General features: G+C 49.1%; 1 protein-coding gene across 1 annotated transcript in view; it reads left to right on the forward strand.

The window, feature by feature from the left end:
* LOC115131012 (nuclear receptor coactivator 2-like) overlaps positions 1–17,925 on the forward strand; it is a 221,303-nt gene that overhangs the window by 108,168 nt on the left and 95,210 nt on the right. Inside the window, exon 5 of the mRNA XM_065019247.1 lies at positions 4,686–4,789. Coding sequence (XP_064875319.1) covers positions 4,686–4,789 — 104 coding nt within the window. The remainder of the gene's footprint in view (positions 1–4,685; positions 4,790–17,925) is intronic.

A 17,925-nucleotide genomic window follows, 5' to 3' on the forward strand; every position in this document is an offset into this window, starting at 1 on the left:
CTGTATATAGCCTCCACATTGACTCTGTACCGGTACCCCCTGTATATAGCCTCCACATTGACTCTGTACCGTAATACCCTGTATATAACCTCCACATTGACTCTGTACCGATACCCCCTGTATATAGTCTCCACATTGACTCTGTACCGATACCCCCTGTATATAGCCTCCACATTGACTCTGTACTGGTACCCCCTGTATATAGCCTCCACATTGACTCTGTTCCGGTACCCCCTGTATATAGCCTCCACATTGACTCTGTACCGATACCCCCTGTATATAGCCTCCACATTGACTCTGTACTGGTACCCCCTGTATATAGCCTCCACATTGACTCTGTACCGGTACCCCCTGTATATAGCCTCCACATTGACTCTGTTCCGGTACCCCTGTATATAGCCTCCACATTGACTCTGTACTGGTACCCCCTGTATATAGCCTCCACATTGACTCTGTTCCGGTACCCCCTGTATATAGCCTCCACATTGACTCTGTACTGGTACCCCCTGTATATAGCCTCCACATTGACTCTGTACCGGTACCCCCTGTATATAGCCTCCACATTGACTCTGTACTGGTACCCCCTGTATATAGCCTCCACATTGACTCTGTACTGGTACCCCCTGTATATAGCCTCCACATTGACTCTGTACTGGTACCCCCTGTATATAGCCTCCACATTGACTCTGTACTGGTACCCCCTGTATATAGCCTCCACATTGACTCTGTACCGGTACCCCGTGTATATAGCCTCCACATTGACTATGTACCGGTACCCCCTGTATATAGCCTCCACATTGACTCTATACCGTAATACCCTGTATATAGTCTCCACATTGACTCTGTTCCGGTACCCCCTGTATATAGCCTCCACATTGACTCTATACCGTAATACCCTGTATATAGTCTCCACATTGACTCTGTTCCGGTACCCCCTGTATATAACCTCCACATTGACTCTGTTCCGGTACCCCCTGTATATAGCCTCCACATTGACTCTGTACCGGTACCCCCTGTATATAGCCTCCACATTGACTCTGTACCAGTACCCCCTGTATATAGCCTCCACATTGACTCTGTACCGTAATACCCTGTATATAGCCTCCAAATTGACTCTGTACCGTAACACCCTGTATATAGCCTCCACATTGACTCTGTACTGGTACCCCCTGTATATAGCCTCCACATTGACTCTGTACCGGTACCCCTGTATATAGCCTCCACATTGACTCTGTACCGGTACCCCCTGTATATAGTCTCCACATTGACTCTGTACCAGTACCCCCTGTATATAGCCTCCACATTGACTCTGTACCAGTACCCCCTGTATATAGTCTCCACATTGACTCTGTACCAGTACCCCCTGTATATAGCCTCCACATTGACTCTGTACCGGTACCCCCTGTATATAGTCTCCACATTGACTCTGTACCGGTACCCCCTGTATATAGTCTCCACATTGACTCTGTACCAGTACCCCCTGTATATAGCCTCCACATTGACTCTGTACCGGTACCCCCTGTATATAGCCTCCACATTGACTCTGTACCGTAATACCCTGTATATAACCTCCACATTGACTCTGTACCGATACCCCCTGTATATAGTCTCCACATTGACTCTGTACCGATACCCCCTGTATATAGCCTCCACATTGACTCTGTACTGGTACCCCCTGTATATAGCCTCCACATTGACTCTGTTCCGGTACCCCCTGTATATAGCCTCCACATTGACTCTGTACCGGTACCCCCTGTATATAGTCTCCACATTGACTCTGTACCATTACCCCCTGTATATAGCCTCCACATTGACTCTGTACCGGTACCCCCTGTATATAGCCTCCACATTGACTCTGTACCGGTACCCCCTGTATATAGCCTCCACATTGACTCTGTACCGGTACCCCCTGTATATAGCCTCCACATTGACTCTGTACCGTAATACCCTGTATATAGCCTCCACATTGACTCTGTACCGGTACCCCCTGTATATAGCCTCCACATTGACTCTGTACCGGTACCCCCTGTATATAGCCTCCACATTGACTCTGTACCGTAATACCCTGTATATAACCTCCACATTGACTCTGTACCGATACCCCCTGTATATAGCCTCCACATTGACTCTGTACCAGTACCCCTGTATATAGCCTCCACATTGACTCTGTACTGGTACCCCCTGTATATAGCCTCCACATTGACTCTGTACTGGTACCCCCTGTATATAGCCTCCACATTGACTCTGTTCCGGTACCCCTGTATATAGCCTCCACATTGACTCTGTACCGGTACCCCGTGTATATAGCATCCACATTGACTCTGTTCCGGTACCCCCTGTATATAGACTCCACATGGACTCTGTACCGGTACCCCCTGTATATAGCCTCCACATTGACTCTGTACCAGTACCCCCTGTATATAGCCTCCACATTGACTCTGTACCGTAATACCCTGTATATAGCCTCCACATTGACTCTGTACCAGTACCCCCTGTATATAGCCTCCACATTGACTCTGTACCGTAATACCCTGTATATAGCCTCCACATTGACTCTGTACCGTAATACCCTGTATATAGTCTCCACATTGACTCTGTACCTGTACCCCCTGTATATAGCCTCCACATTGACTCTGTACCTGTACCCCCTGTATATAGCTTCGCTACTGTTATTTTACTGTTGCTCTTTTAATTATTTGTTGTTCTAATTTAAATGTTTTACTTAACCAACAATGCCGTTTTAAGAAAAATAAGTGTTAAGGACTTGTAAGTAAGCATTTCACTGTAAGGTTGTATTCGGCGCATATGACAATACAATTTGATTTGATTCTGTCAGTACAGTGGTATGGTCTTACTGATATAATACTGCCAGTACAGTGGTATGGTCTTACTGATGTAATACTGCCAGTACAGTGGTATGGTCTTACTGATGTAATACTGCCGGTACAGTGGTATGGTCTTACTGATGTAATACTGCCGGTACAGTGGTATGGTCTTACTGATGTAATACTGCCAGTACAGTGGTATGGTCTTACTGATGTAATACTGCCAGTACAGTGGTATGGTCTTACTGATATAATACTGCCAGTACAGTGGTATGGTCTTACTGATATAATACTGCCGGTACAGTGGTATGGTCTTACTGATGTAATACTGCCGGTACAGTGGTATGGTCTTACTGATGTAATACTGTCAGTACAGTGGTATGGTCATTGTAACCTCAAATAAACTCCACTTTGAACTTTGTTGCAACATCACTAAAGGCACCCTATTTCCTACATAGTGCACAACTTTTGACCAGCTCCCTATGGGTTTCCCTATGGGCCCTGGTCAAAAGTAGTGCGCTATATAGGGAATAGTGTGGTATTTAGGGCCCTGGTCAAATTTAGTGCACTATATAGGGAATAGGGTGGTATTTATGGCCCTGGTCAAATGGAGTGTGGTATTTAGGGCCCTTGTCAAATTTAGTGCACTATATAGGGAGTAGTGTGGTATTTGGGACACATATTGTGTGATGTTGCCTATTTACACTGAGTGTCCCAAACATTAAAAACACCTTCCTAATATTGAGTTGTACCCCTTTTTGCCCTCAGAACAGACTCAATTTGTCAAGGCATGGACTCTACAAGTTGTCAAAAGTATTTCCAAAATGATTGCTAGTCCATGTTGACTCCAATGCTTCCTACAGTTGTCAAGTTGGACCAAACCCAGCAGCGTTGAAGTTCTTGACACAATCCAGTGCGCTTGTCACCTACTACCATACACCGTTCAAAGGCACTTAAATATTTTGTCTTGCCCATTCACCCTCTGAATGGTACATATACACAATCCATGTCTCAGTTGTCTCTAGGCTTAAAAATCCTTCTTAAACCATGTCTCCAACCCTTCATCTACACTGATTTTTGAAGTGGAGATCATTAAGGGATCATAGCATTCACCTGGATTCAGTTGGTCAGTATATGTCATGTAAATGTTCCTAATGTTTTGCATGCTCAGTGTTGGTCAGTGTTTTGTAATGAAGGATTTGAGGGTGAATGTCTCTAAGGTCTGGTTTGTTAATGGGATCACATAGCATACATCAGGACTCATTTGACACGAATTAGATGATTGTATAAGAGATGGATTGGAGAATGATTAGTGATGGAGAGATTACTGCTGTTCATCTCTTTTATGAAACAGTGAAACGGAGGAAGGAAGGAAGTTTAGGAAGCTCAAGGAACAACTTGGGGGATCCAAATTAACTTCTTGTTGTCTACGTCCCAAATGGCTCCCTTTTCCCTTGGTAGTGCACTACTTTTAACGCCCTGGTCCAAAGTACTGCATTATATAGGGACTAGGGCGGCAGGTAACCTAGCAGTTAGAGTGTTTGGGCCAGTAACCGAAAGGTCACTGATTCAAATACCCGAGCTGACAAAGTAAAAAATGCCCTTGAGCAAGGCACTTAACCGTCATTTTCTCCAAGGGCTGCGTAATACAATTGCCGACCCTGTAAAACAGCACATTTCACTGCACCAATCAGGTGTGTGACGGTGCTTAAAAAAAATACAAATAACGGTGCCGTTTGACTCCTCCTATCGGCGTTGTCTGCTCAGTTCAACGACCTGTCTGTTGATGAAGCTGTGACTTCCCCATGTTAGGTCAAAGGGGAAGACAATAAGACGTCTGATTGGTTGTCTTTCCCACAGAGAAAGCAGCAGCGGCCAATGAGGAGGAGGTACAGAAGGCGGATGTGTCGTCGACGGGCCAAAGCATCATCGACAAGGATGCTCTCGGACCAATGATGCTGGAGGTGAGTCTGAGTGATGTTGCTACTTTTGGGATAATTAGTCTACGCTTTATCCAAGCAGTCCAGGTACCGTGTTCTTCTGAGCTACAGAGAATCTAGCTAGCTAACAAGGCACTGTGTTCTACTGAGCTACAGAGAATCTAGCTAGCTAACAAGGTACTGTGTTCTACTGAGATACAGAGAATCTAGCTAGCTAACAAGGTACTGTGTTCTACTGAGATACAGAGAATCTAGCTAGCTAACAAGGCACTGTGTTCTACTGAGCTTCAGAGGATCTAGCTAGCTAACAAGGCACTGTGTTCTACTGAGCTACAGAGAATCTAGCTAGCTAACAAGGCACTGTGTTCTACTGAGCTACAGAGAATCTAGCTAGCTAACAAGGCACTGTGTTCTACTGAGCTACAGAGAATCTAGCTAGCTAACAAGGTGCCGTGTTCTTCTGAGCTACAGAGGATTTAGCTAGCTAACAAGGCACTGTGTTCTACTGAGCTTCAGAGGATCTAGCTAGCTAACAAGGCACCGTGCTCTACCAACTGAGCTACAGAGGATCTAGCTAGCTAACAAGGCACCGTGCTCTACCAACTGAGCTACAGAGAATCTAGCTAGCTAACAAGGTTCCGTGCTCTTCTGAGCTACAGAGAATCTAGCTAGCTAACAAGGTACTGTGTTCTACTGAGATACAGAGGATTTAGCTAGCTAACAAGGCACCGTGCTCTACCAACTGAGCTACAGAGAATCTAGCTAGCTAACAAGGTTCCGTGCTCTTCTGAGCTACAGAGAATCTAGCTAGCTAACAAGGCACTGTGTTCTACTGAGCTACAGAGAATCTAGCTAGCTAACAAGGCACTGTGTTCTACTGAGCTTCAGAGGATCTAGCTAGCTAACAAGGCACTGTGTTCTACTGAGCTACAGAGAATCTAGCTAGCTAACAAGGCACTGTGTTCTACTGAGCTACAGAGAATCTAGCTAGCTAACAAGGCACTGTGTTCTACTGAGCTACAGAGAATCTAGCTAGCTAACAAGGTGCCGTGTTCTTCTGAGCTACAGAGGATTTAGCTAGCTAACAAGGCACCGTGCTCTACCAACTGAGCTACAGAGGATCTAGCTAGCTAACAAGGCACCGTGCTCTACCAACTGAGCTACAGAGAATCTAGCTAGCTAACAAGGTTCCGTGCTCTTCTGAGCTACAGAGAATCTAGCTACATTTACATTTACATTTAAGTCATTTAGCAGACGCTCTTATCCAGAGCGACTTACAAATTGGTGCATTCACCTTATGACCTCCAGTGGAACAGTAGTGCATCTAAATCTTTTCAGGGGGAGGGGGGGTGAGAGGGATTACTTTATCCTATCCTAGGTATTCCTTAAAGAGGTGGGGTTTCAGGTGTCTCCGGAAGGTGGTGATTGACTCCGCTGTCCTGGCGTCGTGAGGGAGTTTGTTCCACCATTGGGGGGCCAGAGCAGCGAACAGTTTTGACTGGGCTGAGCGGGAACTGTACTTCCTCAGTGGTAGGGAGGCGAGCAGGCCAGAGGTGGATGAACGCAGTGCCCTTGTTTGGGTGTAGGGCCTGATCAGAGCCTGGAGGTAGTGAGGTGCCGTTCCCCTCACAGCTCCGTAGGCAAGCACCATGGTCTTGTAGCGGATGCAAGCTTCAACTGGAAGCCAGTGGAGGGAGCGGAGGAGCGGGGTGACGTGAGAGAACTTGGGAAGGTTGAACACCAGACGGGCTGCGGCGTTCTGGATGAGTTGTAGGGGTTTAATGGCACAGGCAGGGAGCCCAGCCAACAGCGAGTTGCAGTAATCCAGACGGGAGATGACAAGTGCCTGGATTAGGACCTGCGCCGCTTCCTGTGTGAGGCAGGGTCGTACTCTGCGGATGTTGTAGAGCATGAACCTATAGGAACGGGCCACCGCCTTGATGTTAGTTGAGAACGACAGGGTGTTGTCCAGGATCACGCCAAGGTTCTTAGCGCTCTGGGAGGAGGACACAATGGAGTTGTCAACCGTGATGGCGAGATCATGGAACGGGCAGTCCTTCCCCGGGAGGAAGAGCAGCTCCGTCTTGCCGAGGTTCAGCTTGAGGTGGTGATCCGTCATCCACACGGATATGTCTGCCAGACATGCAGAGATGCGATTCGCCACCTGGTCATCAGAAGGGGGAAAGGAGAAGATTAATTGTGTGTCGTCTGCATAGCAATGATAGGAGAGACCATGTGAGGTTATGACAGAGCCAAGTGACTTGGTGTATAGCGAGAATAGGAGAGGGCCTAGAACAGAGCCCTGGGGGACACCAGTGGTGAGAGCACGTGGTGTGGAGACGGATTCTCGCCACGCCACCTGGTAGGAGCGACCTGTCAGGTAGGACGCAATCCAAGCGTGGGCCGCGCCGGAGATGCCCAACTCGGAGAGGGTGGAGAGGAGGATCTGATGGTTCACAGTATCGAAGGCAGCCGATAGGTCTAGAAGGATGAGAGCAGAGGAGAGAGAGTTAGCTTTAGCAGTGCGGAGCGCCTCCGTGATACAGAGAAGAGCAGTCTCAGTTGAATGACTAGTCTTGAAACCTGACTGATTTGGATCAAGAAGGTCATTCTGAGAGAGATAGCGGGAGAGCTGGCCAAGGACGGCACGTTCAAGAGTTTTGGAGAGAAAAGAAAGAAGGGATACTGGTCTGTAGTTGTTGACATCGGAGGGATCGAGTGTAGGTTTTTTCAGAAGGGGTGCAACTCTCGCTCTCTTGAAGACGGAAGGGACGTAGCCAGCGGTCAGGGATGAGTTGATGAGCGAGGTGAGGTAAGGGAGGAGGTCTCCGGAAATGGTCTGGAGAAGAGAGGAGGGGATAGGGTCAAGCGGGCAGGTTGTAGGGCGGCCGGCCGTCACAAGACGCGAGATTTCATCTGGAGAGAGAGGGGAGAAAGAGGTCAGAGCACAGGGTAGGGCAGTGTGAGCAGAACCAGCGGTGTCGTTTGACTTAGCAAACGAGGATCGGATGTCGTCGACCTTCTTTTCAAAATGGTTGACGAAGTCATCTGCAGAGAGGGAGGAGGGGGAGGGGGAGGAGGATTCAGGAGGGAGGAGAAGGTTGCAAAGAGCTTCCTAGGGTTAGAGGCAGATGCTTGGAATTTAGAGTGGTAGAAAGTGGCTTTAGCAGCAGAGAGAGAAGAGGAAAATGTAGAGAGGAGGGAGTGAAAGGATGTCAGGTCCGCAGGGAGGCGAGTTTTCCTCCATTTCCGCTCGGCTGCCCGGAGCCCTGTTCTGTGAGCTCGCAATGAGTCGTCGAGCCACGGAGCGGGAGGGGAGGACCGAGCCGGCCTGGAGGATAGGGGACATAGAGAGTCAAAGGATGCAGAAAGGGAGGAGAGGAGGGTTGAGGAGGCAGAATCAGGAGATAGGTTGGAGAAGGTTTGAGCAGAGGGAAGAGATGATAGGATGGAAGAGGAGAGAGTAGCGGGGGGAGAGAGAGCGAAGGTTGGGACGGCGCGATACCATCCGAGTAGGGGCAGTGTGGGAAGTGTTGGATGAGAGCGAGAGGGAAAAGGATACAAGGTAGTGGTCGGAGACTTGGAGGGGAGTTGCAACGAGGTTAGTGGAAGAACAGCATCTAGTAAAGATGAGGTCGAGCGTATTTCCTGCCTTGTGAGTAGGGGGAAGGTGAGAGGGTGAGGTCAAAAGAGGAGAGGAGTGGAAAGAAGGAGGCAGAGAGGAATGAGTCAAAGGTAGGCGTGGGGAGGTTAAAGTCGCCCAGAACTGTGAGAGGTGAGCCGTCCTCAGGAAAGGAGCTTATCAAGGCATCAAGCTCATTGATGAACTCTCCGAGGGAACCTGGAGGGCGATAAATGATAAGGATGTTAAGCTTGAAAGGGCTGGTAACTGTGACAGCATGGAATTCAAAGGAGGCGATAGACAGATGGGTAAGGGGAGAAAGAGAGAATGACCACTTGGGAGAGATGAGGATCCCGGTGCCACCACCCCGCTGACCAGAAGCTCTCGGGGTGTGCGAGAACACGTGGGCAGACGAAGAGAGAGCAGTAGGAGTAGCAGTGTTGTCTGTGGTGATCCATGTTTCCGTCAGTGCCAAGAAGTCGAGGGACTGGAGGGAGACATAGGCGGAGATGAACTCTGCCTTGTTGGCCGCAGATCGGCAGGTCCAGAGGCTACCGGAGACCTGGAACTCCACGTGGGTCGTGCGCGCTGGGACCACCAGATTAGGTGGGCCGCGGCCACGCGGTGTGGAGCGTTTGTATGGTCTGTGCAGAGAGGAGAGAACAGGGATAGACAGACACATAGTTGACAGGCTACACAAGAGGCTACGCTAATGCAAAGGAGATTGGAATGACAAGTGGACTACACGTCACGAGTGTTCAGAGAGTTAAGCTTACGTAGCAAGAATCTTATTGACTAAAATGATTAAAATGATACAGTACTGCTGAAGTAGGCTAGCTGGCAGAGGCTGCGTTGTTGACTAAGTAGGCTAGTTGGCATTGGCTGCGTTGTTGACACTACACTAATCAAGTCGTTCCGTTGAGTGTAATAGTTTCTACTGTGCTGCTATTCGGGGCTAGCTGGCTAGCTAGCAGTGTTGATTACGTTACGTTGCGTTAAAAGAACGACAATAGCTGGCTAGCTAACCTAGGAAATCGCTCTAGACTACACAATTATCTTTGATACAAAGACGGCTATGTAGCTAGCTATGTAGCTAGCTACGATCAAACAAATCAAGCCGTTGTACTGTAATGAAATGAAATGAAAAATGTGATACTACCTGTGGAGCGAAGCGAAATGCGACCGGATTGTTGAGTGCAGAAGTTCTGTTCGGTAGACGTTGGCTAGCTGTTGGCTAGCTAGCAGAGTCTCCTATGTTAAGGACGACATAAAACTACACACTCTAAACTACACAATTATCTTGGGTACGAAGACAGCAAAGACAACTATGTAGCTAGCTAACACTACACTAATCAAGTCGTTCAGTTGAGTGTAATAGTTGTGCTGCTAATCGGTAGACGGTGGACTAGCTAACAAGGCACTGTGTTCTACTGAGCTACAGAGAATCTAGCTAGCTAACAAGGCACTGTGTTCTACTGAGATACAGAGGATCTAGATAGACCGAGATTTGGTTAATTACAGGGCTTTGCAAAAGTATTCACCCCCTTTGCATTTTTCCTGTTTTAATGCATTATAACCTGCCATTTTAATAGATTTTTGTTTGAATTTCATGTAAAGGATATACACAAAATAGTCCAAATTGGTGAAGTGAAATGAACAAAAAACATTTCAAAAGAAATTACAAAATTTTAAACTGAAAAGGTGTGGGTGCATATGTATTCACCCCCTTTGCTATGAAACCCCTAAATAAGATATGGTGCAACCAATTACCTTCAGAAGTCACATAATTAGTTAAATAAAGTCCACCTGTGTGTCACATGATCTGTCACATGATCTCAGTATATATACACCTGTTCTGAAAGGCCACACAGTCTTAACAAGGGGCACCACCAAGCAAGCGGCACCATGAAGACCAAGGAGCTCGCCAAACATGTCAGGGACAAAGTTGTAGAGAAGTACAGATCAGGGTTGGGTTATAAAAAAATACCAGAAACTTTTAACATCCCACTGAGCACCATGAAATCCATTAATAACAAATGTAAAGAATATGGCACCACAACAAACCTGCCAAGAGAGGGCCGCCCACCAAAACTCAACGACCGGGCAAGAATGGCATTAATCAGAGAGGCAACAAAGAGACCAAAGATAACCCTGAAGGAGCTGCAAAGCTCCACGGCTGAGATTGGGAGTATCTGTCCATATGACCACTTGAAGCCGTTCACTCCACAGAGCTGGGCTTTGCGGAAGAGTGGCCAGAAAAAGCCATTGCTTAAAGAAAAAAAGAATCAAACACATTTGGTGTTCGCCAAAAGGCATGTGGGAGACTCCCCAAACATATGGAAGAAGGTACTCTGGTCAGATGAGATTAAAGTTGAGCGTTTTGGCCATCAAGAAAAACATTATGTCTGGCACAAACCCAACACTTCTCATCACCCCAATAACGCCATCCCCACAGTGAAGCATGGTGGTGGTAGCATGCTTTGGGGATGTTTTTCATCGGCAAGGACTGGGAAACTGGTCAGAATTTGAAGGAATGATGGATGGCACTAAATACAGGGAAATTCTTGAGGGAAACCTGTTTGTCTTCCAGAGATTTGAGCCTGGAACGGAGGTTCACCTTCCAGCAGGACAATGACCCTAAGCATACTGCTAAAGCAACACTCAAGTGGTTTAAGGGGAAACATTTTAATGTCTTGGAATGTCCTAGTCAAAGCCCAGACCTCAATCCAATTGAGAATCTGTGGTATGACTTCAAGATTGCTGTACCCCAGCAGAACCGAACCAATTTGAAGTAGCTGGAGCAGCTTTGCCTTGAAGAATGGGCAAAAATCCCAGTGGCTAGATGTGCCAAGCTTATAAGGGGGGCTACTCTAAATGCCTGCGGATTGCAAAGGGCCTACTCTAAATGGTTGCGGATTGCAAAGGGCTTACTCTAAATGCCTGCGGATTGCAAAGGGCTACTCTAAATGCCTGCGGATTGCAAAGGGCTACTCTAAATGCCTGCGGATTGCAAAGGGCCTACTCTAAATGCCTGCGGATTGCAAAGGGCCTACTCTAAATGCCTGCGGATTGCAAAGGGCTACTCTAAATGCCTGCGGATTGCAAAGGGCTACTCTAAATGCCTGCGGATTGCAAAGGGCTACTCTAAATGCCTGCGGATTGCAAAGGGCCTACTCTAAATACCTGCGGATTGCATACGGCCTACTCTAAATGCCTGCGGATTGCATACGGCCTACTCTAAATGCCTGCGGATTGCATACGGCCTACTCTAAATGCCTGCGGATTGCATACGGCCTACTCTAAATGCCTGCGGATTGCATACGGCCTACTCTAAATGCCTGCGGATTGCATACGGGCGACTCTAAATGCCTGCGGATTGCATACGGGTTACTCTAAATACCTGCGGATTGCATACGGGTTACTCTAAATGCCTGCGGATTGCATACGGCCTACTCTAAATGCCTGCGGATTGCATACGGCCTACTCTAAATGCCTGCGGATTGCATACGGGCTACGGATTGCATACGGCCTACTCTAAATGCCTGCGGATTGCAAAGGGCTACTCTAAATGCCTGCGGATTGCATACGGCCTACTCTAAATGCCTGCAGATTGCATACGGGCGACTCTAAATGCCTGCGGAGGCTGTGAAATATAAACACAAAACTTGCATGCTATTGATAATATAGATTGATATTATTTTTCTACCGCTATCATGATGAAGATACTTTCTAAACTATACTCACAAGATATTTATTATTTATAAAATACATTTTATTATTATTTTTGTAATGTTTCTTAGGAGCTGCCTAAATGAATAATGCATTTGTTAATACATTATAATACATTTATTTTAATTTTTTCTTTACATAAACTTTCCGGCATGTGCACGGGAATGAATGTGATAATATATTGAGTTCTTAAAACATTCTTTGATCAAAAAATTAAAAAATAGAATGTGATAATATATTGGACTGTATAAATTGAGTTCTTTACAGCAAGACGGTGAATCCTATGTGAAAGAGGTGTAAAGTCGGGGTTTAAACTGTCTGGTTAGACTAGCCCACACTGCAACGAGAGCACAGCTTGAACCTGCAGATGGGTCCGAGTGCACCTGGGTGTTTCTCCTGCCGATGGCCTTTGTCTACAGAGTGTTGGTTAGAGAGCTAACAGAGTCCCTACTCAGAGAGAGAGAGAGAGTAGGTGGGAATAGCTGGCCCCCTGTTCGTCCCTCCGTCTGCCGGATGCTGACAGATGGGGAAAGGGAGAGAGGGAGAGAGGAGGCTATATTTAGCATTGAGTTGCATGTGGATTCAGTGATGGCAGGCGGCAGACCTCCAGAGCTATAAATATTACCCTGACATTACACATCTCTCAGTGAACAGAGGAAGGAGAGAGAGGGTGTAAGGGAGGGGAGGAGGCTGAATGGACTGATTCATCCAGCAGGCAGCGAGGCTGGGTGATTCATCCTGCAGGCAGGCAGCGAGGCTGAGTGATTCATCCTGCAGGCAGGCAGCGAGGCTGGGTGATTCATCCAGCAGGCAGGCAGCGAGGCTGAGTGATTCATCCAGCAGGCAGGCAGCGAGGCTGGGTGATTCATCCTGCAGGCAGGCAGCGAGGCTGAGTCATTCATCCTGCAGGCAGGCAGCGAGGCTGGGTGATTCATCCTGCAGGCAGGCAGCGAGGCTGAGTGATTCATCCTGCAGGCAGGCAGCGAGGCTGAGTGATTCATCCTGCAGGCAGGCAGCGAGGCTGGGTGATTCATCCAGCAGGCAGGCAGCGAGGCTGGGTGATTCATCCTGCAGGCAGGCAGCGAGGCTGAGTCATTCATCCTGCAGGCAGGCAGCGAGGCTGAGTCATTCATCCTGCAGGCAGGCAGCGAGGCTGGGTGATTCATCCTGCAGGCAGGCAGCGAGGCTGAGTGATTCATCCTGCAGGCAGGCAGCGAGGCTGAGTGATTCATCCTGCAGGCAGGCAGCGAGGCTGAGTGATTCATCCTGCAGGCAGGCAGCGAGGCTGAGTGATTCATCCTGCAGGCAGGCAGCGAGGCTGGGTGATTCATCCTGCAGGCAGGCAGCGAGGCTGGGTGATTCATCCAGCAGGCAGGCAGCGAGGCTGAGTGATTCATCCTGCAGGCAGGCAGCGAGGCTGAGTGATTCATCCTGCAGGCAGGCAGCGAGGCTGAGTGATTCATCCTGCAGGCAGGCAGCGAGGCTGAGTGATTCATCCTGCAGGCAGGCAGCGAGGCTGAGTCATTCATCCTGCAGGCAGGCAGCGAGGCTGAGTGTGTTGCTTGCTCTGCCATCAGGCAGACGTCAGAGGCCCTTCAGTAGCTGTATGTCCATCTCTCTGTACACTGCGTGGGACAACAGGGCTGTTGCAAAGCACAGGCCAGTGATTTACAGCCAGAGCAGGGTAGGAACAACCTGCTATCAGCCAGAACAGAGCAGGGTAGGACCAACCTGCTATCAGCCAGAACAACAGAGCAGGGTAGGAACAACCTGCTATCAGCCAGAACAACAGAGCAGGGTAGGAACAACCTGCTATCAGCCAGAACAGAGCAGGGTAGGACCAACCTGCTATCAGCCAGAACAGAGCAGGGTAGGAACAACCTGCCCTCAGCCAGAACAGAGCAGGGTAGGACCAACCTGCTATTAGCCAGAACAACAGAGCAGGGTAGGAACAACCTGCTATTAGCCAGAACAACAGGGCAGGGTAGGAACAACCTGCCCTCAGCCAGAACAACAGAGCAGGGTAGGAACAACCTGCTATTAGCCAGAACAACAGAGCAGGGTAGGAACAACCTGCTATTAGCCAGAACAACAGAGCAGGGTAGGAACAACCTGCTATTAGCCAGAACAACAGAGCAGGGTAGGAACAACCTGCTATCAGCCAGAACAACAGAGCAGGGTAGGAACAACCTGCCCTCAGCCAGAACAGAGCACGGTAGGAACAACCTGCTCTCAGCCAGAGCAGGATAGGAACAACCTGCCCTCAGCCAGAACAGGGTAGGAACAACCTGCCCTCAGCCAGAACAGAGCAGAGTAGGAACAACCTGCTATCAGCCTTTATTTTATTGTACATTGTGTAGAATGAAATCTCCTGAGATGCATTTCGCTTTCAATAGTGTCCAAATTAAGAAAAAAAACTAACTGTGTCCTGAACACACACTAAGTACATATCTAACTGTACACAATATACAGTACAGAGAGGTTAGGGACAGCCAGCCAGCCACAGTCAACCAGCCAACCAGCCAGCCAGCCAACCACAGTCAGCCAGCCAGCCACAGTCAACCAGCCAACCAGCCAGCCAGCCAACCAGCCAGCCACAGCCAACCAGCCAGCCAGCCACAGTCAACCAGTCAACCAGCCAACCAGCCAGCCAGCCACAGTCAACCAGCCAGCCAGCCAGCCACAGTCAACCAGCCAGCCAGCCAACCACAGCCAGCCAGCCAGTCAGCCATGTACAGCCACAGCCAGCCAGCCAGCCAGCCAGTCAGCCAGGTACAGCCCGCCAGCCAGCCACAGCCAGCCAGCCACGTACAGCCACAGCCAGCCAGCCAGTCAGGTACAGCCACAGCCAGCCAGCCACGTACAGCCACAGCCAGCCAGCCAGCCAGGTACAGCCACAGCCAGCCAGCCAGCCAGGTACAGTCAGCCAGCCACAGACAGCCAGTCAGCCAGCCACAGACAGCCAGCCACAGTCAGCCATCCATCCAACCAGTCAGCCAGCCAACCAGCCAGGTACAGTGAGCCATTCAACCAGTCACCCAGGTACAGTCACCCAGGTACAGTCAACCAGTCACCCAGGTATAGTCAGCCATTCAACCAGTCACCCAGTTACAGTGAGCCATTCAACCAGTCAGCCAGCCAACCAGCCAGGTACAGTGAGCCATTCAACCAGTCACCCAGGTACAGTCAGCCAGGTACAGTCAACCAGTCACCCAGGTACAGTCAACCAGTCACCCAGGTACAGTCAGCCATTCAACCAGTCACCCAGGTACAGTGAGCCATTCAACCAGTCACCCAGGTACAGTCACCCAGGTACAGTCAACCAGTCACCCAGGTACAGTCAGCCATTCAACCAGTCACCCAGGTACAGTCAGCCATTCAACCAGTCACCCAGGTACAGTGAGCCATTCAACCAGTCGCCCAGGTACAGTCACCCAGGTACAGTCAACCAGTCACCCAGGTACAGTCAGCCATTCAACCAGTCACCCAGGTACAGTGAGCCATTCAACCAGTCACCCAGGTACAGTGAGCCAGCCTCTCTATACTCTGCATTGTTACATAACACACTGTCATCTGACATAGGAGCTCTGTAGAAAAGAGGGTCGGAGGCTGAAAGAGAGTGTGTGTGTGTGTGTCCTGTGTGTTTGCGTGCGCCTGTATATGTGATGTGGTAACCTTTGTTCGTGTTGCAGTGGAATCAGGGCAGAGAGAGAGAGAGGCTGTATGACATAAGAGAGGGAGGCTGGAGCTGAGGGCCGAAGCACAGCCCCGAAGCACAGCCCCGAAGCACAGCCCCGAAGCACAGCCCCTTAGTTAGTCAGGACTGTTTGCTCTGTGTCCTACCATATTTGCCTCGTGTCCATTTAGATGTTGTATTGTTTTGTACAGCTATTTGAATTTCCCTTTCCAAACTATTTCCCTTTTTCCACCCCCATCACACTCAGGCCGATCTCCTCTGTCACCCCATAAATCAAAGTTTATGTGTCACGTGCGCCGAATACAACAGGTGAAATGATTACTTGCCTCAAGCTCTTAACCAACAGTGCAGTTTTTATGTAAAGAATATGTGTTAGTTAAAAGAAAGAAAATGAATAAAACTGGTATAAACATAACAGCAAAGAGGATATCTGAAGGTACCGATACAGAGTCAATGTGTTAACACACCGGGTAGTCGGGATAGTTGAGGTAATATGTACATGTAGGATTAGTTGAAGTGATTATGGATGATAAACTGAGAGTAGCAGCAGTATAAAGGGGGGGGGGATACAATTCATAGTTCGGGTAGTTCATAGTCTGGGTAGCCATTTGATTAGATGTTCAGGAGTCTTAAGGCTTGGGGGGGTAGAAGCTGTTTAGAAGCCTTTTGGACCTGGACTTGGTGCTCCGGTACCGCTTTCCGTGCGGTAGCAGAGAGAACAGTCTTATGTCTTGGGGGTAGAAGCTGTTTAGAAGCCTTTTGGACCTAGACTTGGCACTCCGGTACCACTTGTGGTGTGGCAGCAGAGAGAACAGTCTATGACTGGGGTGGCTGGGGTCTTTGACTACCCTCTGAAGTGCCTTGCGGTCGGAGGCCGAGCCGTTGCCGTACCAGGCAGTGATGCAACCAGTCAGACCATATCGATGGTGCAGCTGTAGAACCTTTTGAGGATCTGAGGACCCATGCCAAATCTTTTCAGTCTCCTGAGTGGGAATAGGTTTTGTCATGCCCTCTTTACGACTGTCTTGGTGTGTTTGGACCATGTTAGTTTGTTGGTGATGTGGACACCAAGGAACTTGAAGCTCTCAACCTGCTCCACTACAGACCAGTCGATGAGAATCGGGGCGTACTCGGTCCTCCTTTTCCTGGGGGCGTACTAGGTCCTTCATCTCCTTTGTCTTGATATGGTCCGACGGGGCTGAGAGAGGAGATGTGGTCTGATAGTGAGAGACGGGGCTGAGAGAGGAGATATGGTCTGACGGGGCTGAGAGAGGAGATATGGTCTGATGGGGCTGAGAGAGGAGATATGGTCTGATAGTGAGAGACTGGGCTGAGAGATGAGATATGATCTGATGGGGCTGAGAGAGGAGATATGGTCTGATGGGGCTGAGAGAGGAGATATGGTCTGATGGGGCTGAGAGAGGAGATATGGTCTGATAGTGAGAGACGGGGCTGAGAGATGAGATATGATCTGATGGGGCTGAGAGAGGAGATATGGTCTGATGGGGCTGAGAGAGGAGATGTGGTCTGATGGGGCTGAGAGAGGAGATGTGGTCTAATGGGGCTGAGAGAGGAGATGTGGTCTAATGGGGCTGAGAGAGGAGATGTGGTCTAATGGGGCTGAGAGAGGAGATGTGGTCTAATGGGGCTGAGAGAGGAGATATGGTCTGATGGGGCTGAGAGAGGAGATATGGTCTGATAGTGAGAGATGGGGCTGAGAGATGAGATATGGTCTGATGGGGCTGAGAGAGGAGATATGGTCTGATGGGGCTGAGAGAGGAGATATGGTCTGGTGGGGCTGAGAGAGGAGATATGGTCTGTTGGGGCTGAGAGAGGAGATATGGTCTGATAGTGAGAGACGGGGCTGAGAGATGAGATATGGTCTGATGGGGCTGAGAGATGAGATATGGTCTGATGGGGCTGAGAGAGGAGATATGGTCTGATGGGGCTGAGAGAGGAGATATGGTCTGATGGGGCTGAGAGAGGAGATATGGTCTGATAGTGGTAGACGGGGCTGAGAGATGAGATATGGTCTGATGGGCTGAGAGAGAAGATATGGTCTGATGGGGCTGAGAGAGGAGATGTGGTCTGATGGGGCTGAGAGAGGAGATA

The sequence above is a fragment of the Oncorhynchus nerka genome, linkage group LG6 (assembly GCF_034236695.1).
Source record: "Oncorhynchus nerka isolate Pitt River linkage group LG6, Oner_Uvic_2.0, whole genome shotgun sequence".
Classification (NCBI taxonomy): domain Eukaryota; kingdom Metazoa; phylum Chordata; class Actinopteri; order Salmoniformes; family Salmonidae; genus Oncorhynchus; species Oncorhynchus nerka.